This window comes from Pecten maximus, chromosome 17 (assembly GCF_902652985.1).
Source record: "Pecten maximus chromosome 17, xPecMax1.1, whole genome shotgun sequence".
Taxonomy (NCBI): domain Eukaryota; kingdom Metazoa; phylum Mollusca; class Bivalvia; order Pectinida; family Pectinidae; genus Pecten; species Pecten maximus.
The window spans coordinates 8,859,570-8,886,639 of record NC_047031.1 but is presented as its reverse complement, the minus strand read 5'-3'; the positions used below and the strand labels follow the sequence as shown (position 1 = coordinate 8,886,639).

The 27,070-nt window shown below is 38.2% G+C and overlaps 1 protein-coding gene across 8 annotated transcripts; it reads right to left on the bottom strand.

Moving 5' to 3' along the window:
• Window positions 1–146: 146 nt before the first annotated feature.
• Window positions 147–26,773, bottom strand: LOC117315398 (protein FAM214A-like). 8 transcript variants are annotated; one of them, XM_033869564.1, is made up of 15 exons: window positions 26,586–26,773; window positions 17,815–17,990; window positions 17,103–17,299; window positions 16,373–16,510; window positions 13,892–15,785; window positions 13,289–13,423; window positions 10,730–10,803; window positions 9,722–9,845; window positions 8,711–8,869; window positions 7,262–7,330; window positions 6,117–6,283; window positions 2,140–4,565; window positions 1,480–2,098; window positions 1,204–1,341; window positions 147–1,165 (listed from the first exon to the last, which is right to left on the bottom strand). In XM_033869564.1, exons 1-12 carry the CDS (start codon window positions 26,599–26,601, stop codon window positions 4,409–4,411), a joined length of 3,306 nt encoding a protein of 1,101 aa, XP_033725455.1. In that variant the 5' UTR covers window positions 26,602–26,773; the 3' UTR covers window positions 147–1,165; window positions 1,204–1,341; window positions 1,480–2,098; window positions 2,140–4,408. The 8 variants fall into 8 exon arrangements, with proteins under 8 accessions (XP_033725455.1, XP_033725453.1, XP_033725458.1 ...); XM_033869562.1 differs by having other exon boundaries at window positions 1,279–1,341; XM_033869567.1 differs by having other exon boundaries at window positions 147–465; window positions 1,166–1,253.
• Window positions 26,774–27,070: the final 297 nt, after the last annotated feature.

Genomic DNA, 27,070 nt, shown 5'->3' with positions numbered 1-27,070 from the left:
TCATCTGTTTACTGATCGACAAGGCGCGATGGCAAAAACCAAACACAATAGGTCACGTGACACGATCAGGTGACCAAAAACCCGTTGAATATATCATAATTATATAGATATAATTTTGGAGTACTGAAAGAAAATATAACAATTTCTTGTTTTTCTCACACTTGGCTTTTATTTTCCAGGATCAAAGAGATTGCATAACAGTATATTTATAATGTATAATTTAAATTCAAATACATAACTCGCTTGCATAACACTTTTATACATTTTTTCAATGTAAATATCAAATAATAAATAAAATACCATTTGCACACATATAAAGCACAGAAAATCCCTCCGCTGATAAAATTCAAAATTCAAAATCATAATCGACTTTCACTCATTATTAAAGTGGTGGGTACCTTATTTATATACACGCACACTCGGATTTATAACTTGTGTACCTTCAGATGTAAAACTTGTGTGTACCTAAAGATGTATAACTTGTGTGTACCTAAAGATGTATAACTTGTGTGTACCTACAGATGTATAACTTGTGTGTACCTAAAGATGTAAAACTTGTGTGTACCTAAAGATGTATAACTTGTGTGTACCTAAAGATGTATAACTTGTGTGTACCTACAGATGTATAACTTGTGTGTACCTATAGATGTATAACTTGTGTGTACCTAAAGATGTAAAACTTGTGTGTACCTAAAGATGTAAAACTTGTGTGTACCTAAAGATGTATAACTTGTGTGTACCTAAAGATGTATAACTTGTGTGTACCTATAGATTTATAACTTGTGTGTACCTAAAGATGTAAAACTTGTGTGTACCTAAAGATGTATAACTTGTGTGTACCTAAAGATGTAAAACTTGTGTGTACCTAAAGATGTATAACTTGTGTGTACCTAAAGATGTAAAACTTGTGTGTACCTATAGATTTATAACTTGTGTGTACCTAAAGATGTAAAACTTGTGTGTACCTAAAGATGTATAACTTGTGTGTACCTAAAGATGTATAACTTGTGTGTACCTACAGATGTATAACTTGTGTGTACCTATAGATGTATAACTTGTGTGTACCTAAAGATGTATAACTTGTGTGTACCTAAAGATGTAAAACTTGTGTGTACCTAAAGATGTAAAACTTGTGTGTACCTACAGATTTATAACTTGTGTGTACCTAAAGTTGACCTACAGATGTATTTAACTTGTGTGTACCTATAGATTTATAACTTGTGTGTACCTACAGATTGATAACTTGTGTGTACCTATAGATGTATAACTTGTGTGTACCTAAAGATGTAAAACTTGTGTGTACCTAAAGTTGACCTACAGATGTATTTAACTTGTGTGTACCTATATATTTATAACTTGTGTGTACCTACAGATTGATAACTTGTGTGTACCTAAAGATGTATAACTTGTGTGTACCTAAAGTTGTAAAACTTGTGTGTACCTAAAGTTGACCTACAGATGTATTTAACTTTTGTGTACCTATAGATTTATGTCTTTCTTTGACCTTAATACCACCCATCAAACAGTTTCTAACAATCATTTCTCTATTTAAACAAGATGTCTATAATAACCTGTAACACCTACAGCTGTACACAGTTACGTTGTTTTAAGTGTTTAACAATACACAGTATTCTGAAGGTTTAAAACTAGCATGTTCACCATTCCTTAAAGACTAATTATCTAGCTGATCTAGACCTCGTAGGCCACATTTAAATTCTTATAAACAGTGACTCGGGTAGAGAATGATCATTGTATTTTATGGTTTTCTCGGATTCTACAAAAACCCAAACGGATTTAATTACGGGGTAAGATCACACCGTTCTTGGTCTAGGTAGGTTGGATTTTACCGAACTTTTGGATTTCCATTTTTGGCCCCTTGTATTACTAGATTAAGTCCTAGAGGATGAACGTGATTTATAATACAGGTGTCTTTGACATACCCTGTATCTGGTATTGATGTAAGTCTCTTTTGTACTTTCTATTTAACATTAACACAAGTAAACACATTCCGGCTTTGAGATGCTAATCGCAAATCTAATTCCGTGTATTGTGAAGGATTTAAACAAATGTTTGTATTGTGTTTTTAGTACACTTATACCTAACGAACCAGTTTGTATTGTGTTTTTAGTACACTTATACCTAACGAACCATACAGACAAACTATGACCAGTCTATTTGGTTTGTTTTCTTTAACGTCCTATTAACAACCAGGGTCATTTAAGGACATGCCAGGTTTTGGAGGTGGAGGAAAGCCGGAGTACCCGGAGAAAAACCACCGGACTACGGTCAGTACCTGGCAACTGCCCCACGTAGGTTTCGAACTCGCAACCCAGAGGTGGAGGGCTAGTGATAAAGTGTCGGGACACCTTAACCACTCGGCCACCGCGGCCCCTATTTTGAAGGATATAAACAAATGTTTGTATTGTGTTGTTGAGTACAATTATACCTAACAAACCATACTGACAAACTTTGACCAGTCTATAAAGAATTCAGGTACTCACAAACTCACAGGCTAACTATACACTACACATGTCTCAATCAAACTCACTGAGCATACATACATATATATATATATATGTATATCACTTATAAAATATCAACATATACATAACATATATCAACACTTTTCTCTCCAAACAAAACAGCAAAATAATCATACATAACAATTTAAAAGCATGACCTGGTATATGTGTGTCGGGAAAGGGATCTAGTGGATGGAAGGAAGGTAGAAAAGGAGCTTAAGGAAGGAAAGAAGGTAGAAATGACAGAGGAAATGGAGTTAGGAAAAGGAAGGAAGGTAGAAAGGAAGAGGAATGGGGGCTAGGGAGAGGAAGGAAGAAATGATGAAGGAAACAGAGCTAGGGAGAGGAAGGAAGGAAGAAAGAAATGACAGAAAAGGGAGCTGGGGAGTGGAAGGAAGGAAGGAATAAATGATGAAGGAAACTGAGCTAGGGAGAGGAAGGAAGGTAGAAATGATGGAGAAAGGGAGCTAGGGAGTGGAAGGAAAGAAGGAATAAATGATGGAGGAAAGGGAGCTAGGGAGTGGAAGGAAAGAAGGTAGAAATGACGGAGGAAAGGGAGTTAGGGAAAGGAAGGAAAGAAGGAATAAATGATGGAGGGAACTGAGCTAGGGAGAGGAAGGAAGAAAGGTAGAAATGACGGAGGAAAGGGAGTTAGGGAAAGGAAGGAAAGAAGGAATAAATGATGGAGGAAACTGAGCTAGGGAGAGGAAGGAAGGAAGGTAGAAATGACGGAGGAAAGGGAGTTAGGGAAAGGAAGGAAGGAAGGAATAAATGATGGAGGAAACAGAGCTAGGGAGAGGAAGGAAGGAAGGTAGAAATGATGGAAAGCTAGGGAAAGGAAGGAAGGTAGAAAGGACAAAGAAAAGGGAAACAAAGATATAATGAATTTAAATATAGAAAACAAAAGTTACAATAAATAGAGTGAGCGCTATTGTTGTAAACAAAAGATTCAAATGCAATATGTAACAGATTCACAGAGCACCGACCGTAGTATGAGGCCTCCTTTACTGACTTTCATCTCTCAACCAGCCTGTATCACAATCCTACAGTTAAAATCATCAATTTTCCTGGGGTTTTACTTTTGTTGATTAAGCGGGTAATTTTAATCAACAAAGTCTTTGGAATTTAAAAACATTTGAAAGCTGACACAATTTCTCAAACAGTAAAAACCATAAATTTTCCTGGGGTATTAATTTTGATGATTAAGTGGATAATTTTAATCAACAACGTCTATGAATTTTAAAACATTTGAAACTTGACACAATTTGACACAAGTACCTTTTGCTATCTAATTCCTCTAACATGGTTAAAACATACTCTGAATCATCAAATTCAAAGACTTTTTCAGGCATCAGTGTTGAAATTCAAGGACTTTTCATATCTAGGGTAACCACGTCCAGAAATAAAGCGCTCACAAAACAGTTTTTATTGACATTTTAGCCCCAGGAATGTATCTGATTTTATGTTTTAGATAAAGAAACTTCTCTGTAATTTATTCTTACACACATTAATATCTAAATCACATCCTCACATGATCTATTTAGGACTTAAATGTTTGGAACTTAAGCATTTTAGTTTTTATGTTTGTTGTTGTCGTCGTTTCTTATTTGGTACAGCTTTTATAATGTATATCTTGGGTTTCATGTTAGTAAATATCACTTAATTGATTTACAAGCTCCAAGCATCAAGAACAAATGTCAGTTTAAACCAGTGTATTCCTAAAAAAAAAAAAAAAAAAAAAAATCGGCCATTGAGGTCCATTAATTTTAAAATGAATGCAGATCAAATATTTCACCATCAATATTTTGGCTCCTTCATTCCAGTATAGATAGGTAAGTTTTTTCTGATAAGCACTGTTCAATTGTGTCCCCTACAGAACGCCATCATCACCTCTTTGGGGAGAATTTGGGGTTCTGTGGCCCTTCTGTGTAAGAACGCAGTTCATAGTTGGCAACTTTTGGATCGAATTCAAATTTGTCTCTAGCAAATATGAGTCGTATATCTGTATGGAGGAAGACCTTTCCAGTCTTTGTGCTTGATATTCTGAAAAAAAGAGAGACATAAATCAATATTGTTCAATAGTAACAGGGACCTTGACCCAAAATCTCTGAATTCGAACTTGTCCTAGACATTACACAAAGGGGTTAAGACAGCCGGCACAGGCTATATGACTCTGCTCACAATAACGTTATGTCATTATTTTACGTTGAGTAACCAAGTCGTAAATGATGACGTCATAAATTTTGACACACATTCCAAAGTGCATTGAAGACGGCGCGATGAAAAACTTTCATAAAAACTTTGGTTTGGTTGCAAGTATGTGAGAAAAATAATCAATCATGGGTCTGTTCCGCGAACAAGGATATCTCAACCCTGGTGTACGAGTTTGGCTGGCCAGCACTCAGCAAGCCTCGTGCTGACTGGCCAAACTCTTACACTGGGGTTGAGATATCCCTGTCCACGGAACAGACCCGTGATAGATTCTATTAATCTTTTATCGTGGAATGCTGCAGCTGCTGGGACACTGACAAACTTTGGTGTTACGTACATACATGTAAAATTGATGGAGAAGAAGCCCATTGAATTAGGAATTTATACGCAACAAAATGTGACACTGGGAAAAGCATAAAAAAATTAAATTCATACAAATTTCAGTTTTTCTTTTATGAATCTTAACTTTATAATATTTTTGATTTCATTTTGTTTCCATAGATGTTTTTTATTTTTCAAAAGTACTTTAGTATAGGTCTTTGTATAAAATAAAACTTACTTAATCATTCAAAAGTGACTTCAAAATTGGAAATTTTTCAGTCGCAAATTGTGAATTTTCACAAGATTTTTTTTAACAGACCCTGTTTCTATTGTAGGAAAATCCCCGAGACTAATAGTGTCTTTGAGACAGAAAATATCTAATTAAGGAAATTCTGACATGTAAAAAATAAACGTTTTCAGATAGCAATAGCTGTTGTTATCACATGTGCTACTTAGCAATTGGAATAAATACATAATCAATAACCACATAAATAACGATCTGTTTAATTCTATAATCAATGAGTTCTTTTGTTTTTATTGATTAACTATCCCATGCTATTACACATCCCAACCAAATTTCTTCAAACATATCAGACTCAATGAACCATCTGTGTTGATGTCTGTAGATGAACTTAAGATGCAGAAAACATATTTTGAGATGTAAGACACATTTTCTCCCAGGGTCCTATTTTATTTTGTTTGTTTTTGTTTTTCGCTTCACATAAATCTTCTTAATGCCAAGTGCAAACCTAGTAAATGGTACGAAAGAAAAAATGCCTAAACATAGGGCCTGTTTGTTTATGCGGACAAATCGATTTGTCAGTTTTGAAAATTTTTAATGTAATATTTCAAGCATTTATCTCGACGGACCTGCAAATGTTAATACAGGCCTTGGAAGTCTTTGTCAAGGCTCGTCTGAAAACAATATAAAATCACCAGGTCTGTCTTCATAAACAAACAACACCGGTCCAACTGGTCCAACCGTTTGGACCGCAAAAGCGAAAACGGTCATAATGTTTAATGTGTTGGAATAGTTATACAAGGGGAATAACTCTAACATACCGGAGGTGGATGAGATAACGAAGATAAGACGGCTCAGAACTGTTTGGATCCACTGGCGTGTACAACGTTCTCTGTCGTAGGAATGTTTGGCAGTTAGGGGGCATATCACTGAGATCGTACATGACAACAAACATCTTGACGACTGTTTTGTTGGGATTGAACAGGGTCTGAAACAGAATCAACAGTTCAGGTAATGTGTCGCAGCAGCTGTATCTCAAACATAGAATACTTATAACCGAATCATTCTCTCCGATTCTCAGTTATGCATGCCAAAGATATATAATTTTGTCCTTATTATAAGATGTCTATTAGTGTAAGATATTCAAACTCCATACAGTAATACACAACCTATAGACTTGGTTGTGAGATATCCAACAGTCTCTTTTACTGAAAATTGTAACAATTATTGTTAGGTTTGTTTCATGTTTTAAATTAACTAGAAATATGTCTGTACATGTCCACAATCTTGCTGGGAAGGAAATTTTAATGGAGCTTAATGTAAAATTTAGCTTTCATCTTCATGCTAAGGGCATAAAAAGACAAGAGGCCCAGAGGGCCTGCATCGCTCACCTTGATATTTCAGTAATTATGGCAAAATAAACTAATTTAAGTTACACCAGGTATTTCAAATATTTTCCTACTTTTGAACTGTCTCTGCCAACAGTGGTTCAAACTGCAGGTGGACCAAATCCTGTTACATGTATTCTCAAAAAGAAAAAAGATTTCAATTTTTTTTTTTTCTATATTCCCCTATTTGGCCCCCTTTGTCCAACCCCAACAGGGTCATATCCTCCACTTATACAACATTAGATTTTCTTTACCCAGTAATGCTCCAGATCGAATTTCATAAAATACATTCAATTGTTCAAGACTAGTAGGTATTTAAAGGATTTTTACCTCAATTTCCCCTATTGTGCCCCACCCCTCCAGCCCCAGGGTAGCCACACCCTCCATCTATATGTTTGATCTCCTTTGCCAAATAATGCTCCAGACCGAATTTCATCAAATTCCATTCAGGCATTCAGGACAAGTTGGGATTTAAATGAAATGTTGACGGACACTGCACCATGGCATAAACTCACCAGACCTACGGGTCAGGTGAGCTAAAAATAAACACATTTTGTTTCTTGCTAAGAGATACCTACCACTTGTAATGTTCCACACTTTGGAATGTGATATCCCCTCTTCCCTATGGAATCCAGGTTTATATGACCCTACAACAACAAGCAAAAGAGTTCCGTCACCATCGTAAAAGACTGTACACTTAAGCTGCTGATGGTAAAATGTCGGCAGGTTGACTTACTTTTATAATAAAATATTTACCCAGAAACAGTGTAGACATCTTATATATAAATGTACATGTATACATATTAATGAATAAGTGGGCCATAGTATGATACTTTCCATACAATAAACAACCTCTATATTACTATATATTGTGAAATGAAATTTGTACTAAAACTGGTAACTCATGTGGAATAAGGCCCAACATTAACATTAATATTTCAATTTCTACTCAAGTTTGACTCAATGAAACTACCAAACTTAATCTGTTTAATTTGCTCATGAATTTGACCAGATTAACACTGATCAGTGCGTATGAAAACATGGTTAAAATCCTTCAGCGGAACTATTTCACTTTTTCTACATTGCTGTTATAAGCATCGAATAATTATTAAAATTATTAAATTTATAATGTATTCTTGTATTTTATGAAAGACCAGATATGCTAAATACTTTTATTTTGACAAAGTAATACTGTTTTTCAATCCTAAAATAGCGGACTATTTTACTCATCTGACTAGACATGCACAATCCGGAACTCCTCGGGCTTTTCCGCATTTAGGCTTGCACAAGCTACACGATATTAATATCTAGACCGACTTTTTTATTCGAAAAAAAAAAACAATGAATTGAGTTGCTCTTGAGACAAATTCAACATGAACTGCTTCGCATTAAATTTGTCTCAAGAGCAACTCAATTCATGACCCCATGAAATCGACCAAATCAAGATTCAATCCTTAAATGGTTAAAAAGAAATATGCATTTGGATTGGAAATTTAAAAAGAAATGGCCAGTCAGAATAAAGTTGTCTCATTTGACAAAAAGCCCCAACCTAGCTAGTGTTACAAATGATATAATTGTGACAGCAGAAGACAAGATAAGTTGTGAAAAAGTTTAGAGTGGATTTATCGAAAGCAGATTAATTTGAATACCAGGTATGTGATGTTGAATGTTAGATTGATTTCAAGAGGAACAAGAGGCCCAGAGGGCCTGTATCGCTCACCTGGATTTCATGAGATATGAAACAAGAATGATGATTAAGTATATTTGTCACTGGTAATTATATTTGTCGCTGGTAATTTGGTCAAATTCTGATGTGTAGTTATGAAGAAGAAGTCAATTGTTGACAGACGGACGGACGACGACGGACGGACGACGGACGCAACGGTATGGCATAAGCTCACCTTGGTCCTTCGGACCAGGTGAGCTAAAAATATAGTTGGTGAAATTTTCTTGGTTAAAATCATGATTTTTTTTTCGCTATATCTTTATTGGATGTGGACAGAGCATTATCATGCGATTAATATTACCAGGTAGGGGGACGGGGCGTTATCGTCCGACAGCTGGAAGAAGTAGGCCGTGACTGGAATCGTTACGTGTTTGGGACAGAAGCAGCCTCCGGCCCCAATCTCGGCGGTGAAACCACTCACTACTCCGACAGGCTCAATTCGACCATTCAGTACAGACTCCTAGAAATGGATCCGTAAAAATATGACAGATTATTTACTTTTCATGCATGTCCTGAAACAAAGCTAAATTCAACAGCAACATTGATGAAAATGTCCGAAAACACCAACATTCACCCAAAGTTTGGCTGAATGATCAAAATCTCTTTTTGATGAGTTGAAGTATATTATTCACAGAAGGAGAAGAATACATTTGAAGAGTTTCTCATCTATTCTCAATACACCCTGAAGATCTGAGCTTTTCTGACCACAGCTTTTGTCCTGATCTGAGCTGTACATCATTGGATCAGACTTCGTTGCTGTAGACCTTAACAAATCCTCTCAACATTCGTTGGACGCCAATATCAATGGAGATGGGCTATTGCTTACCATTTTATTATAAATGACTTTAGGTCTTTCTTTATTAATTGTCCGTTTAAGATATGTTCCCCATATTTTATCAATTTGAGATCTGTTCCCCATGGTTTCGAATTGAAGTAGAAGACAGGGATTTTCCTGCAATTTTTCAACCGAGTCCAGGGTTCATTGAATCGGGAATTTCTACGCGACAAAATGTGACATTGGGAAAAACAAAAAATAGTGAAATTCATACAAATTTCCGTTTTTCTTTGATGATTATTGCCTTTATATTATTTTTGATTTCATTTTGTTATCTATAGCTGTTTTTATTTTTTAAAAGTACCTTAATTAGTATAGGTCTTTGTAGATGAATTTACTTAACCATTCAAAAGTGACTTCGAAATTGGGAATTTTTCATTGGCAAATTGGGAATTTTCACAAGATTTTTTAGGGGAATGGGTCTTTTTAACAGACCCTGTTTCTATTGTAGGAAAATCCCTGGGAGATAAAGCATACCTCAAAGTTTCCTAGAAGACAGTTGGTGGAAGCTGGAGCACTTGTGCTCAAAACTTTACTGGAGTTGTCATCGGCAACCACTGTACATTCCGATTGGAGCACCAACTTTGAGCAGGAGAGCGCACTGTGAACAGATTTCAATCACAATCTTAAATGATGTGTGTAGATTTATAATTTAAATTACTATCCAGGAAAGTTTTTTTTTAAATACCAACATTAGATCTTTGTTTGAAAATAATGATCCTTCAATTTCATAAAACATTTAATGTGTAAAGGGATCCCAGAGTGATCTTGGTGTACATGAATGAATGATCTTTATTGGTTCTATGAAAGACTGATCAGAATTCTTTTCTATACTTTGATAATTTGATAACAAGGCGAATCTACAATGAAATCTAAGAAAGATCTTGAAGAAATTTCTGTGAACAAGAAAAAGCTATAACAAACTTCCACTGTCAAAATCAAAGATGGCTGCCTGTCAGCCACATTTTGGTGAATTGAATGGGCACAAATAGGGACCAAGATAGCCTACATATTAAGTTTGAGGAAAATCCTTCCAAAACTTCTCGAGAAATAGCACAAACAATTTTCAACTGTCATATTCCAAGATGGCTGCCTGTCGGCCATTTTGTTTTCTGGATCAGATTTAAAATTGAAATGGCAAAACTCGAGACAGAAAGGAACCTACATAATAATGAAATTTGAGAAATATCTTTCTGGTATTTTTCAAGAAATAGCAATGATACGGATCGATCAAAGATGGATAATGACATATATGAAGATCAATTTGAACAAAATCACAATTCAAGCTATTTATTCAAGATATTCTACAAAATAAATTTGTGGTATTTTCAACAAAATGAAGATAAATAAAACTGAAAAAAATCTCAAGTGAGAAAGAAGGACTGACAGAAACTGTCAGTGTTTTACCAGATCTAGAGGCCGGGACTGGTAATTAGGAGGAGACTACTGACTGGTACAGGACAGTTATATATATGTGACACATACTTTTTAATGGCTCGTGCATTGATAAGTGTGTTGTCATAGTCGAATCGCCCTGTGGACTTCCTTTTCACAGGAGCCTGCAAGAAAAAGAATCAGTTTAAAGAAAAAAAAATACTGAACAGCAACCCGTTCTAATGAATGTGTTTGATAAATTACTGTTTACATCGACAGTGTTCAATCTTCTATATCCACTGCTCACCAGGTGTAGGACAAGAACAGTATAAATTTTGCCAAAGATGACAATCTTTAATTTTCACTTAATTTCTTTTTTGAAAGTTATAGATTATACAAAGACTTGGATTATGTAGTGAAAGAAAACATTTTAAACCGACAAAAACCAGTTTCTAAATTTCAATTTTAGATAAAAATCGATAAAATCTAATAAGTCATATTACACAGTGGCTGAGTTATGAGAGATGATTAATTACCCAGCAGAAATTTAAAACAATCAATACTGATTATGTTTGCTTGTTTCTGTGAGTTTTGTTCACAGGATTTGGACACCAGTAATATTGGACTCGCTGACATTTCTGGGCTATTGTTTATGGTATCATTTCCCTGTGGTTGGGGACATTAACAAATGGCTTTCCAGGCCTTATACAAATGAGAAATTCATGGAGAGTACATATGACCAGCAATATTAATGCTGTGTCCAATCTCCACATACACAGTGTTGTAATTGGAACATCGCTTTCTTTATTAGAGGTTGAATTATTAATGTATTGTCTGCAAACTCAAAACTAAAGTGTATTCTTTTGAAATGACTCCACATGGGCCATCTTAAGAATGTCACTGTACGAATTACAAGTGTTTGGGGACATACAAAACATACCGTAACCAAGCAGACCCCACCAGACTATGTAACAAACAACCAGGCTACATTGTAACCAACCAGACTACATCGTAACCCAAACAGGCCACAGCCTAACCAACCAGACTACACCGTTACCAACCAGACTACACTGTAACCAACCAGACTACACCGTTACCAACCAGATTACAGCCTGATCAACCAGACTACACCGTAACCAACCAGACTACACCGTTACCAACCAGACTAGCTACACCGTAACCAACCAGACTACACCGTAACCAACCAGACTACACAGTAACCAACCAGGCCACACCGTAACCAACCAGACTACACCGTAACCAACCAGGCTACACCGTAACCAACCAGACTACACCGTAACCAACCAGACTACACCATAACCAACCAGACTACACTGTAACCAACCAGACTACACCGTAACCAACCAGACTACACCGTAACCAACCTGGCCACAGCCTAACCAACCAGGCTACACCGTGACCATCCAGACTACACCGTAACCAACCAGGCTACACCGTAACCAACCTGACTACACTGTAACCAACCAGACTACACGGTAACCAACCAGACTACACCATAACCAACCAGACTACACCGTAACCAACCAGACTACACCGTAACCAACCTGACTACACCGTAACCAACCAGACTACACCGTAACCAACCAGGCTACACCGTAACCAACCAGACTACACCGTAACCAACCAGACTACACCGTAACCAACCAGACTACACCGTAACCAACCAGACTACACCGTAACCAACCAGGCTACACCGTAACCAACCAGACTACACCGTAACCAACCAGACTACACAGTAACCAACCAGACTACACCGTAACCAACCAGACTACACAGTAACCAACCACACTACACAGTAACCAACCAGACTACACCGTAACCAACTAGACTACACCGTAACCGACCATACACCGTAACCGACCAGACTACACAGTAACCAACCAGACTACACCGTAACCAACTAGACTACACCGTAACCAACCAGACTACACCATAACCAACCAGACTACACCGTAACCAACCAGACTACACCGTAACCAACCAGACTAGACTGTAACCAACCAGACTACACCGTAACCAACCAGGCTACACCGTAACCAACCAGACTACACCGTAACCAACCAGACTACACCGTAACCAACCAGACTAGACTGTAACCAACCAGACTAGACTGTAACCAACTAGACTATATAGCTACACCGTAACCAACCAGGCTACACCGTAACCAACCAGACTACACCGTAACCAACCAGACTACACCGTAACCAACCAGGCTACACCGTAACCAACCAGACTACACCGTAACCAACCAGACTACACCGTAACCAACCAGGCTACACCGTAACCAACCAGACTACACCGTAACCAACCAGACTAGACTGTAATCAACCAGACTACACCGTAACCAACCAGACTACACCGTAACCAACCAGGTTACACCGTAACCAACCAGACTACACATTTTTGGTTTATTTTTGTTTAGCATATCCTATTAACAGCCAGGGTCATTTAAGGACATGCCTAGTTTTCGAAGTGGAGGAAAGCTGGAGTACCCGGAGAAAAACCACCGACCGACGGTCAGTACCAGGGAACTACCCCACATTGGTTTCGAACTCACAACCCAGAGGTGGAGGGCTAGTGATGAAGTGTCGGGACACCTATCAACTCGGGCACCCCTAGACTAGATTAAGTAATAAATATCTCTCTTACCGGACTTGAGCGAGAAGGTAGCCCCGTAGAGGAATTAAACACCATTGCAGAGCTCCTGTCCAGCGTCTGACGGAACTCAAAAATATCTGCTTTCTGTGGTTTTTCTGTACGCAAACATTCTCCAATAGCTTCTTCCTACAACAATAACACACTCGTCTACTACCTTATCCGAAACAGAGGCTTGTCATGTTTTATTTGAATCTGGAGACACTCATTATATAAGTTAAAAGCATATCAAGACAATGTCATAATTTTAGATCTTTTATCAAAATTTGTGAAGAAACAGATCTAGATGATGCAATGATTCATTTTCATTTTCTGAATAAAATTAATTATTTCATGAAAGTTTATAGTGATTTTAAATCTTCTTAAGGGAAATGCTATTTTGCTAAATGGAACTAGTACTACTGTCCTTGAGAATCAAAAACACCACCACATTATTTTTTTTTTTAAATAGATACATTTTGTTCATGAAAAGATATCTATGCGTAATTCATACATAGTCAAATATATTTTCAAATTTTAATTGGAATGTTATGTTCCTCATACATGTAATTATCAGAAAGCCTGTATTTTCACTCAATCCCTGTGAGTTTAACTTACATTGTGTAGATTCTTCTTCAGTTCCTTATTCAGTATGTGTTTACAGAGAGTTGCTCCCTCTGCCTTCCGACTCTTTGTCAGGTTATTTTTATCACAGATATTGTCATGTTTGGACGCGTCACCATTGACAGAAAAGTCCTTGTCATCGCCAACAACAGTTAAATCACAGTTAGGGTTTGAACTTCTCATCTGATCAACATTCCCGGTCGATCCAGAACGACTAGAATCACATTTTAAGTTTAGACCTGATAATCCTCTCTCCAGTTCAAAGCAAGAATCGTCTTTTGTTAAATGGATGGAAATATCTTGTTTTATTTCACAAGTTACCTCCCCTTTCTGATTTGTCCTTGTATTTGGCAAGACAAGGTCACATGATGTAGACCACTGATCTGAATGAACCGGGGATGATTTCCTCATGGCAACACCAGTGGATGAAGCAGATGATGAATTAGATGAAAGATGACTCGATATTAGAGCATCGTTTGAATCTGAAAGACTATTGGTTGGTGTGGAATCATCCGAATACCCATTTTCGGATAAATCTTCAACATTTTGTGAAATTGAAAGCTTCTGGGATAACACAGCACCAGAATGTTCTTTTTCACCCTTGTTTAGACTTATGTCACAAGCTTCTAGTTGACATAGACTAGGCCCAGGTTCAGAAAGACTCTTTTTAAATAGATGCCGTACAACGGTATGTTTAGAATTAACTTCCTCTTCACTTTGATTTCGTTCCGATGTTGAATCGTGTTTCAATTTGGGTGGCGGAATATCCACGATTTTCTTGGTTTCATCTCCGATGTAGAAACGACACTGTGTGAGAGGAATGGTATCAAGTGTGGTGCTTGTTTTCTCGGAGATCGGGCCATGATGTGTTAGACTAGAGAGGTACGCTTCAATATCTTCCGATTTCAGCGGCTTCACCGAATCATTTATGGTATCTGAAAACACACGATCTTCCGTTATGCTATCATACTGGTCCCCCGGAGAACCAAGATCAATCTTCCGACGTTTGAAGAACACCGGAGATCCTTTTGTGTTTCCGGTACTCGTTAGGAGTACCTTAGGGCTAGGTAAACGCTTTACAAGTACAGATGGCTCGTGGGTCTTGGAGTACGAAGTTTCATGGCGATGATCTGATAAATTCAGGGGATTCCCCTTGAACGTCTGTTTCATTGCAGATATTTTTTCAGAAATATCAGAATTGGACCTATCAGATTTTATATCTAATCTGGAACAGGATTGACCATTGTCCACGGTCTGGTCAAACTTTGACCGCTGTTGACATTGACTTTCAACATCTTGATCATTGAAATTTTTAGAAAAGCCTTCTACATTTTTGCTACGTTTAGGTGGCTGACCGTTAGGTGGTTTTCTTAATTCATACTGAGTCTCACATGGAATGGAAGAATGATTTGCTGTCCAGAGTTGCTTCCCTTGGACAGCATCTTTACACAAGGCTGGTGGAAGATGGAGAACTGAGGTGGAGCAGGAAACTGAAGGCAAACAGTAATCTCTCTGTTTTGATACGATGTTTGATTGATCTGAAGTTTCACAGGGCGACCTGAAAGTACAGACTGCACTTGTATTGTATCCCTGTCGGGCAGCGAAGTGTTTTTTTACAGGTAGATTTTGTTTCTTTTCGTTTGGTTCAGTGAAAAGACTTCCCTCCCCTGAACAGATATCGTCTGGCTGCACTGGACTTTTTCGTTTTCGTGTAAATCCACTCAGAGAATCATCCTCCATGCATAGAAATATTGGAATGGTCTGCTGACGTGGGATGGATGACACTTCGGCACGAACGGCAGAATGTGACAGGTCAGCGATCGGGAAATGATGTTTCTCAGGTAATGATGTGAATTCATGGCACACTGACTCTCCAGGAGCATAAACTCTACAACAGTCAGTATAAATATTCAGAACAGTTCCTACAAGCTACGATCAGCGAAAATGTTTAATAGCTGAATTTGAATATGACATCTAATCTTTTATCAATTTTCTCTTAATTATGTCCTTTGGAGAAATAGATTCTATCATTCCTGTGGGATTTAGAGAAATAGATTCTATCATTCCTGTGGGATTTGGAGAAATAGATTCTATCATTCCTGTGAGATTAAGAGAAATAGATTCTATCATTCCTGTGGGATTTAGAGAAATATATTCTATCATTCCTGTGTGATAAAGAGAAACAGATTCTATCATTCCTGTGTGATACAGAGAAACAGATTCTATCATTTCTGTTAGATTTAGAGAAATAGATTCTATCATTCCTGTGAGATTTAGAGAAATAGATTCTCTCATTCTTGTGAGATTTAGAGAAATAGATTTTCACTCCTCTATGTAATACAGCATCTATAAATTCTATCGATCCTGTGTGATTTTGAGAAAGAGATTAATATCATATCGCTCTTGATTAAGAAGAATCAGAAAGAGATGCTAACATGCAGCTTTGAGCTGTAAAGTAACACTTTTATTACTGACCTGTACACAACCTGCACTGGTAGCTGACCCCTCTGTGAGGTGAGCCAGGAACTGAGCTGGGAGAAGTGAAGATAACTCCGTACAGCCTGTAGCAGAACTCTTCCGGTCACAAACCCAGTCTCGCATCTCTCCAATCTTCTACCGAACAGATGCAAATTGTTGTTTATAATCATAATATATTATTGAACATGTGTTCATGGTAGACAAAATACTAAATAAATCTGTCAGGTATTATATGAACATAACATAAATTTAAACTTTCTATTATACATTTTTCTTATCACAATACAACAGTTGATAATGGGCTAAATCTATGAGATATTGCCTGAAAAACATTAAGATTGTTTCAACTGCAGCTTCAGCAGATTAGCAGAGAAGAATGACATTTAAATCAATATTCAGAATCATTCTGCACATCCATAAAACCACTAATTTGACAATAAAACACTTCTCAGATTTTATAACTTTTTTTTTTTAATTACCATGTTCAACATGTTTATTATGTTACCATATAGATGAAAGCATCATTCTTACTTGTTTACACTAGTTACCATAGAGATGACAGCATCACACTACTTGTTACTCATTACATTAGGAATGTATTTTTTTGTTTACACTGGTAACTAACGGAAGGCCCACAATATATTTATTCTGTTTCCATGGAGATGACTTATTTGTACACTGTATAGTTACTATGGGGATTATATCCTAGTTGTCCGAAGCCACTTACCGTTTGGACAAAATCTGGACATCCCATCTCTCTAACAAAGTCATATCCTCCTGACTAGCTGTGATCGAACCAACCACAGTACAAGCTTCCAGCTGACCATGATCACAATTCGGCATCAGAAGAACATCAATTCGCATTGGTATCATATTCTTTGTCAACATGTACATGTGCTTTTTCTGCAAGTCAGTCTTCCGGCACTGCATGGTCAACAAATTAAAAAGAACATTAGCGTAAGATGGATGATATATGTACTAAACTCTATCTACAAATGTTTATCCGCCATTTTATATTCTCTAAAGCTTCAAAACAGGAGTTAATCAACATTTGATCTGCAATGAATTGTCTGGAAATTTATCAATTATATCAAACTCCGGTCCCAACAATGACACAATATGACATCTGCCAAGTGACATATATACTGGCTGGTGTTTTAACATATTGACTTGTGTTGCAACATAGACATGCATTGTGTAGTGTCATTATAGGGAAAGAGATTTATTTTGTTTTTATCTCATGCATGACCTTTGACCCCTGTTCATGGATAAAGTTAGGAGCACACATATATGGGGAGACTTTTCAGGGACAATTATCACAGGATTACAGGGGACACTCACCTCTTCATGACCTCTGACCTCTAGATACATGTATGTGTTATTGGACACTCACCTCTTCATGACCTCTGACCTCTAGATATGTGACAATGAACACTCACCTGTTGCCTGTGTTTATCACAAACATGAGCTCTGACCCCTTGTACGGGGAGACAGTGGGGGCCCTCAACACGCCCTTTAGGGGACTGATCTGGGGTTCTGGCCTCGGTCACCAACAGTCCTATCTCGGCAAACAAATCGGCGGGAACCCACACAGTATCCTCCATGTCTGATCCACCTACAATAATACACGGGTCATAGTGTCTTAATCTATTCCTGTCCGACATGTGGGTATATATAGTATTTGATGTTAATGTAGATATTTCCATAAAGATACTTTTATTTATTACAGCTTTATCATCTGAAAAGATAATGCTGGTCCAGAAATATTTGAACATATATATACTGATCCATGAACTTTTTTTATGTGTTTTGTGTTTTCATTGGTGTTAATTGGCAGTAAAAGTGTGAAAAATTACAGAAATAGAAGCAAAGGGAGTGGGGCTTACATAGATATATACCCCCAACCCCTCGCCAATAAAATAAATCTGTCCAGGGGCTCACATAGATATACCCCCACCCCCTCACCAATAAAATAAATCTGTCCAGGGGCTCACATAGATATACTCCCACCCCTCACCAATAAAATAAATCTGTCCAGGGGCTCACATAGATATACTCCCACCCCCTCACCAATAAAATAAATCTGTTGGGAGCTCACATAGATATACTCCCACCCCCTCACCAATAAAACAAATCTGTTGGGGGCTCACATACATTATACCCCCACCCCCTCACCAATAAAACAAATCTGTTGGGGGCTCACATCGATATATCCCCAGCCCCCTGATCAGTAAAATAAAACTGTTGGGGGCTCACATAGACATACCCCCAGCCCCTCACCAATAAAATAAATCTGTCCAGGGGCTAACATAGATATACCCCCACCCCCTCACCAATAAAATAAATCTGTCCAGAGCTCACATAGATATATACCCCCACCCCCTCACCAATAAAATAAATCTGTCCAGGGGCTGACATAGATATACCCCCACCCCCTCACCAATAAAATAAATCTGTCCAGGGGCTCACATAGATATACCCCCACCCCTCACCAATAAAATAAATCTGTCCAGGGGCTCACATAGATATACCCCCACCCCCTCACCAATAAAATAAATCTGTCCTGCAGGGGCTCACATAGATATACCCCCACCCCCTCACCAATAAAATAAATCTGTCCTGCAGGGGCTCACATAGATATACCCCCACCCCCTCACCAATAAAATAAATCTGTCCAGGGGCTCACATAGATATATACCCCACCCCCTCACCAATAAAATAAATCTGTCCAGGGGCTCACACAGATATACCCCCACCCCCTCACCAATAAAATAAATCTGTCCAGGGGCTAACATAGATATACCCCCACCCCCTCACCAATAAAATAAATCTGTCCAGGGGCTCACATAGATATACCCCACCCCCTCACCAATAAAATAAATCTGTCCAGGGGCTAACATAGATATACCCCCAACCCCTCGCCAATAAAATAAATCTGTCCAGGGGCTAACATAGATATACCCCCACCCCCTCACCAATAAAATAAATCTGTCCAGGGGCTCACATAGATATACCCCACCCCCTCACCAATAAAATAAATCTGTCCAGGGGCTCACATAGATATACCCCCACCCCCTCACCAATAAAATAAATCTGTCCAGGGGCTCACATAGATATACCCCCACCCCCTCACTAATAAAATAAATCTGTCCAGGGGCTAACATAGATATACCCCCACCCCCTCACCAATAAAACAAATCTGCCCACGGATTCAGTAGATTGTACACTTTTTTAATTCAAGAAATGGTCAAGCGTGACCTTTGACATATAATCTTCACCACAGAAATCTAATCAGTTGTAGAACTATAGTGCGATGTAATCGAGATATCATGTACACAAACATATTTCAAAGTAGTCAAGTACAACCTTTTAGCTTAACCTTGACCAGCAACTTTATGTAAGGATTTTCGTTACAAAACCATTGAATGTTTATACGTTTAAACATTTATTGGTTGTGTAACAAAAATCCTTACATAAACACGTTTACCATATACTTTCCAACCCGAAGAAAATGTTTACAAACTTGCATGACCAGTAGTGACCACTAGTGACCGCTAGTGACCGCCAAATCCAACAAGGTGTATGTATACCTTGATAGTGTGATTGCTATGTATATGAAATAAATCTGCCTTGAGGTTCATGAGATTAGCCATGTATGCATACAAACTTTTTTATGTGACCTTTAACCTTGACCGTCGAAATGTAATCAAGTGTAGACAATCTTGAGGGTGTGATGCTATATGGTGTACTATTTAATCAATATCAACTGAATTTAGATCATAAAAGATTTTTTGGCATTAAACTTGGGTTTTGCATTGGTTTTGACTTTCTAGAATTTTAAAACGAGGCCCAACATGTATGAATATATATAACTTTACTGCCACTACCACCTGACTTTCTAGATCTGTAAAAGCCAGCTTTGATGTACTCTGTATTCAACATAAAGTAATTAATACAAGTTGTATAACTTGTTTCATAATTAAAGCTTCATTTTCTGGGAAAGGCTACAATTATATGTGATTTTAATGAATTATCTCATAAAAAGATGGCTGATCTTTATGAATATATCCATACAATCTTTAGTCTTTTAACCAAAGACTAAAGGTCAGTCTGGCCAAACAATCTTTAGTTCTTAACCAAAGACTAATGGTCAGTCTGATCAAACAATCTTTAGTCTTTTAACCAAAGATTATAATGGTCAGTCTGGCCAAACAATCTTTATTCTTTAACCAAAGGCTAATGGTCAGTCTGGCCAAACAATCTTTAGTTCTTTAACCAAAGGCTAAAGGTCCGTCTGGCCAAACAATCTTTAGTTCTTAACCAAAGACTAAAGGTCCGTCTGATCAAACAATCTTTAGTTTTTTACCAAAGACTAAAGGTCCGTCTGATCAAACAATCTTTAGTTTTTTACCAAAGACTAAAGGTCATTCTGGCCAAACAATCTTTATTCTTTAACCAAAGACTAAAGGTCATTCTGGCTATCATATATAATAATAATACAATCTTTAGTTTTTAACAAAAGACTAATGGTCAGTATGGGCTCTGGCCATACAATCTTTATATTGGCACAAAGTCTTATTGTCAGTCTGGTCAAACAATCTTTGGTCTTTAACAAAAGACCGTCAATTTTTTGTTAAGACTACAGTACTTTAGGTAGAATACGGTAATGTCACACATTTTTTCCTACAAAGGTTACAGTTTAGGTAGAATACGGTAACGTCACAGATTTTTCCCTACAAAGTTACAGTTTAGGAAGAATACGGTAATGTCCCACATTTTTTCCTACAAAGTTACAGTTTAGGTAGAATACGGTAACGTCACACATTTTTCCCTACAAAGATTACAGTTTAGGTAGAATACGGTAATGTCCCACATTTTTCCCTACAAAGATTACAGTTTAGGTAGAATACGGTAACGTCACAGATTTTCCCCTACAAAGGTTACAGTTTAGGTAGAATACGGTAACGTCACACATTTTTCCCTACAAAGGTTACAGTTTAGGTAGAATACGGTAATGTCCCACATTTTTCCCTACAAAGATTACAGTTTAGGTAAAATATGGTATTGTCACACACTTTTCCCTACAAAGTTACAGTTTAGGTAGAATACGGTAATGTCCCACATTTTTCCCTACAAAGGTTACAGTTTAGGAAGAATACGGTAACGTCCCACATTTTCCCCTACAAAGTTACAGTTTAGGTAGAATACCGTAATGTCACACATTTTTCCTACAAAGGTTACAGTTTAGGTAGAATACGGTAATGTCACACATTTTCCCTACAAAGGTTACAGTTTAGGTAGAACACGGTAACGTCACACATTTTCCCCTACAATGGTTACAGTTTAGGTAGAATATGGTAATGTCACACATTTTCCCAACAATGGTTACAGTTTAGGAAGAATACGGTAATGTCACACATTTTTCCTACAAAGGTTACAGTTTAGGTAGAATACGGTAATGTCACACATTTTTCCCTACAAAGGTTACAGTTTAGGTAGAATACGGTAATGTCACACATTTTTCCCTACAAAGGTTACAGTTTAGGTAGAATACGGTAACGTCACACATTTTCCCCTACAATGGTTACAGTTTAGGTAGAATACGGTAATGTCACACATTTTTCCCTACAAAGGTTACAGTTTAGGTAGAATGCGGTAATGTCACACATTTTTCCCTACAAAGGTTACAGTTTAGGTAGAATACGGTAATGTCCCACATTTTTCCCTACAAAGATTACAGTTTAGGTAGAATACGGTAATGTCACACATTTTTCCCTACAAAGGTTACAGTTTAGGTTGAATACGGTAATGTCACACATTTTTCCCTACAAAGTTACAGTTTAGGTAGAATACGGTAATGTCACACATTTTTCCCTACAAAGTTACAGTTTAGGTAGAATACGGTAACGTCACACATTTTTCCCTACAAAGTTACAGTTTAGGTAGAATATGGTAATGTCCCACATTTTCCCCTACAAAGGTTACAGTTTAGGTAGAATACGGTAATGTCCCACATTTTCCCCTACAAAGGTTACAGTTTAGGTAGAATACGGTAATGTCCCACATTTTCCCCTACAAAGGTTACAGTTTAGGTAGAATACGGTAATGTCACACATTTTTCCCTACAAAGTTACAGTTTAGGTAGAATACGGTAACGTCACACATTTTTCCCTACAAAGTTACAGTTTAGGTAGAATATGGTAATGTCCCACATTTTCCCCTACAAAGGTTACAGTTTAGGTAGAATACGGTAATGTCCCACATTTTCCCCTACAAAGGTTACAGTTTAGGTAGAATACGGTAATGTCCCACATTTTCCCCTACAAAGGTTACAGTTTAGGTAGAATACGGTAATGTCCCACATTTTCCCCTACAAAGGTTACAGTTTAGGTAGAATACGGTAATGTCCCACATTTTTCCCTACAAAGGTTACAGTTTAGGTAGAATACGGCAACGTCCCACATTTTCCCCTACAAAAGTTACAGTGAGTCTTTATTTTCCATTCATGACTAGTAATACTTACATCAACCACAGACCGATATAAGTGGGTAAAAACCACATAAGTACCAGGTGACCTGTACAACCAGCTTATAACAGGTACACCACTGTCTGACCTTACACAGCTGATCATGATTATGTGACGTTGATTATGAGTAACCCAGTCTTATTATATTGATCTGTTGGGGCAGTTGGCATCTATCATTGATTACGAATTCAGATATTGATTGCAATTAGTGATTTATGGTTTAATTTCTAAACATAAATCTCATCCTGGAATTAATTATTAATTTAAAAAAAATAAATCTCATCCTGGAATTTGTAATGAATTTTCTAAAATAAATCTCATCCTGGAATCATTTATTAATTTTCTAAAAACAACAGGCCCATGGGCCTTGACGGTTACCAGAGTTTCGAAAATATTTCAGTTAATTTAATTGACCCTTTTTTGCCCTACCCATCAGTCCAAGAGGTCAGTCAGGGCCAACATGTATACATGTACATGTGCATACCATTAAGATATCATCCCATGCTGATAATGTTAACAAAGTTAAAATGAATTCCAATAGAAATCAAACAAATGATAGTCAAAAATGTGATTTCCCTATATAAACCATAGTAAAGTTAACCCCCTCTCCAGGGGCAAACAAGAGACCCCAGGGTCATGAAATTCACAATTTTGGTAAAGCACCTTAATTAAGACCTTTCGATCTATGCAGAGTATTTTATTCTACCTCATTAGGGTCTTGAGAAGATTTTTGAAATTTCAGTCAATTTGACCCTTTTAAGCCCCACCCATCAGCCCCTGGGGGTCAGTCAGGGCCAGAATGTGCATACCATCAAACTGTCATCCCATGCTGATAATGCTTGCCAAGTTAGAATGAATTCCAATAGAAATCCAACAAATAATAGTCAAAAATGTGATTTTCCTATATAAACTATTGTAAAGATTACCCCCTCCCCAGGAGCAAACGCGAGACCCAAGTTGATTGAGTTACTTAAAGTATTGGCCGATAAAACAGTCTGAATGCCATAACATCACTCCAATTTTGCCCCAAAACACTGGAAGTCGCCCTGAGCAATTATTAAACAACACAGTTTAAAATTTTAACAGAAGTCTATAAATATTCATTTGTTTTATAATTGTTTTAAATAAGATAAAAGTTTCAAATTAAATATTCCCCTGATAAGCACTTTAAATGTTCAATGTCATTTTAATATGTAATTTTTTTTTTCTAACTTTAATTAATAAGACGTAATTAATAAAAATTTTTTTAACTATAATTAATAATTTATATATATAAGACGTAATTAATAAATACTCGTGAATGCTGTATTTCAGACTTGACGAGTATATCTGATGGGTTTTCAGCAGTTTTTATCCTCATTTTAATGTAATAAGACAATACCAGTAACTAAAGGTCAACCATCCAGGGCCGGTATAACCAAGCCACCGCTCGTCCAGACGAGCAGATTTTGCCGACAGACAAATCATTTTTATTGTCAACTAGTCTGTCAGATGAACAGATTTGTACATGTTATTCCATGTATTTTTCAAATAAAATGGTCTACCAATGGATTGGCTGGTTTAAATTTGCATTCCTTCATTACAAAAACAATCATAAAATGTCAGCAGGCTATATAGCTAGTTAGTGAGCTCCGTCACCAACCCCCTTACCCCTGTCAGTGTCACCAAACCCCCTAACCTCCGTCACACCCTTCACTAATCTCCTTACCTCAGTCACCAACCCCCTAACCTCCTCCACCAAACCCCCTAACCTCCTCCACCAAACCCCCTAACCTCCTCCACCAAACCCCCTAACCTCAGTCACCAACCTCCTAACCTCCTCCACCAAACCCCCTAACCTCCTCCACCAAACCCCCTAACCTCCTCCACCAAACCCCCTAACCTCAGTCACCAACCTCCTAACCTCCTCCACCAAACCCCCTAACCTCCTCCACCAAACCCCCTAACCTCCTCCACCAAACCCCCTAACCTCCTCCACCAAACCCCCTAACCTCAGTCACCAACCTCCTAACCTCCTCCACCAAACCCCCTAACCTCCTCCACCAAACCCCCTAACCTCCTCCACCAATCTCCTTACCTCGGTCACCAACCTCCTAACCTCCTTCACCAAACACCCTAACCTCCTCCACCAAACCCCCTAACCTCCTCCACCATCCCCCAGACATCCTTCACCGACCCCTGACCTCCTACACCAACCACCTAACCTCCTTCAACAAACCCTTGACCTCTTCACCAACCCCCTAACCTCTGTCACTGACCCCTGACCTCCTTCACCAAACCCCCTAGCCTCCTTCACCAAACCCCCTAGCCTCCTTCACCAAACCCCCTAGCCTCCTTCACCAAACCCCCTAACCTCCTTCACCAATCCCCTAACCTCCTTCACCAATCTCCTTACCTCGGTCACCAACCTCCTAACCTCCTCCACCAAACCCCCTAACCTCCTCCACCAAACCCCCTAACCTCCTTCACCAAACCCCCTAACCTCCTCCACCAATCCCCTAACCTCCTTCACCAAACCCCCTAACCTCCTTCACCAAACACTTGACCTCTACCACAGACCCCTTACCTCCTTCACCGACCCCCAACTTCCTTCACCAAACCCTTGACCTCTGTCACTGACCCCTGACCTCCTTCACCAACCCCCATCCTCCCTCACCGACCCCCATCCTCCCTCACCGACCCCCTTAACTGCTTCACTGACCGGCCCACCAGAGCCTTTTTTTACTGAACCCCTTATGTCTTTGTAGATTTGTTTTTTGCCAGCACCAAATTTTTGACAACACTAAATTATAAACCTTTACTGGAGCTACTAGTAGTCTATACAGATATCTGTGTGTCCAACCATATCTGGTATAGATAGGGACCCTGGGGCCAGACTAGGGATTGTATGGTATGGAGAGTGTGACCCCTCTATCACAATTTGTGGGTGAAAGTACATATAATTATTTCCTCATCAAGTAAAATACATGTATGCATGTCACACCTGTGTTAGCAGATACACATACTGATCCAGTGTTTGTGTAACGTTACTTATGTTACTTCCTACAGCAGACTATATATAGCACCTGGGGACTTATCTCCACGGCGTATTGACTTATAGGTCCGTGGTATACATGTGTGTAGCTGACGTGTAATGTCCATATAAGGATGTATATGTACAGTACACTGACCTACAGGGTGAATAAACCGCACGAGCTTTAATGTCAAAATCAACACAAAAACAGCACATCGGCAGTAATACAGTCGAATGAATAAATGGTTAAATAAAGGCAGGCAGACGACACAATCACAGCCCATTGTGTATAAGGGCCCGTGTGTCCCCTCCAAGTAAAAGTACGTATTACACTGTTACTAAATATAACCTTGTATCCCTACAGTCTCCAACGTGCCTAAGCCCAAAACAAAGCAAAGGACGAACCGACCAACCAAAAAGTGACTCAGGGTGAATCAGCTGTCAAACAAATTATTCATTTCCATCTTATTTGTATGCGGGGTTGGTAGTTTAATGGACTATGTACAAGTAGAAATATCTTCTCTACAATCAGGAATGAAAAATGAGAGCTTATGAAATTAAAGCTTATATAAGGTGACTTTCGTAAACAGCTGATCGGGACTGTAAGGCTAAAATGAAAAGTCACCCAAGCGAGAAGAGTTTTGATTCGACACGACCCTCCCAAAACGCACCTTTTTCGGGCTTCATTTCTCCCAGTATACAACACTCCACATCTGCTACATAGCTGAAACTGTTCGTGTAGAATCTCTGAAACTACCTCCCACCTCAGCTAACGAACTATCCATCAGAACTCTCCCTGTCGTCTGTGCTATATATTCAGCCCATCTGGCAGACGTCGACAGCAAGAAACGAGCCTATGTTTATGATTTGCTTTCGTGTAGTCACGTGAGCAGTTTTCCGTAAACAAACTCAAAATTCAATGTAGGGCTTCGGAATTGGATCAAAGAGAATATAAATATATAAGTACGAAAATTCCATATCACTTCTACCACATTAAACCTATTATTTCTTATTTACCACAAAACTAGACAGGTTATATTAGACATGACCCCTGACCTTAACCTGAAACGACCTTATGAACCCATCTGACAGCTTCATCGGAAATTGATTTCCGTGGCGATTTCAGTGATTCATATTAATTCTAGCGATCTGTAAT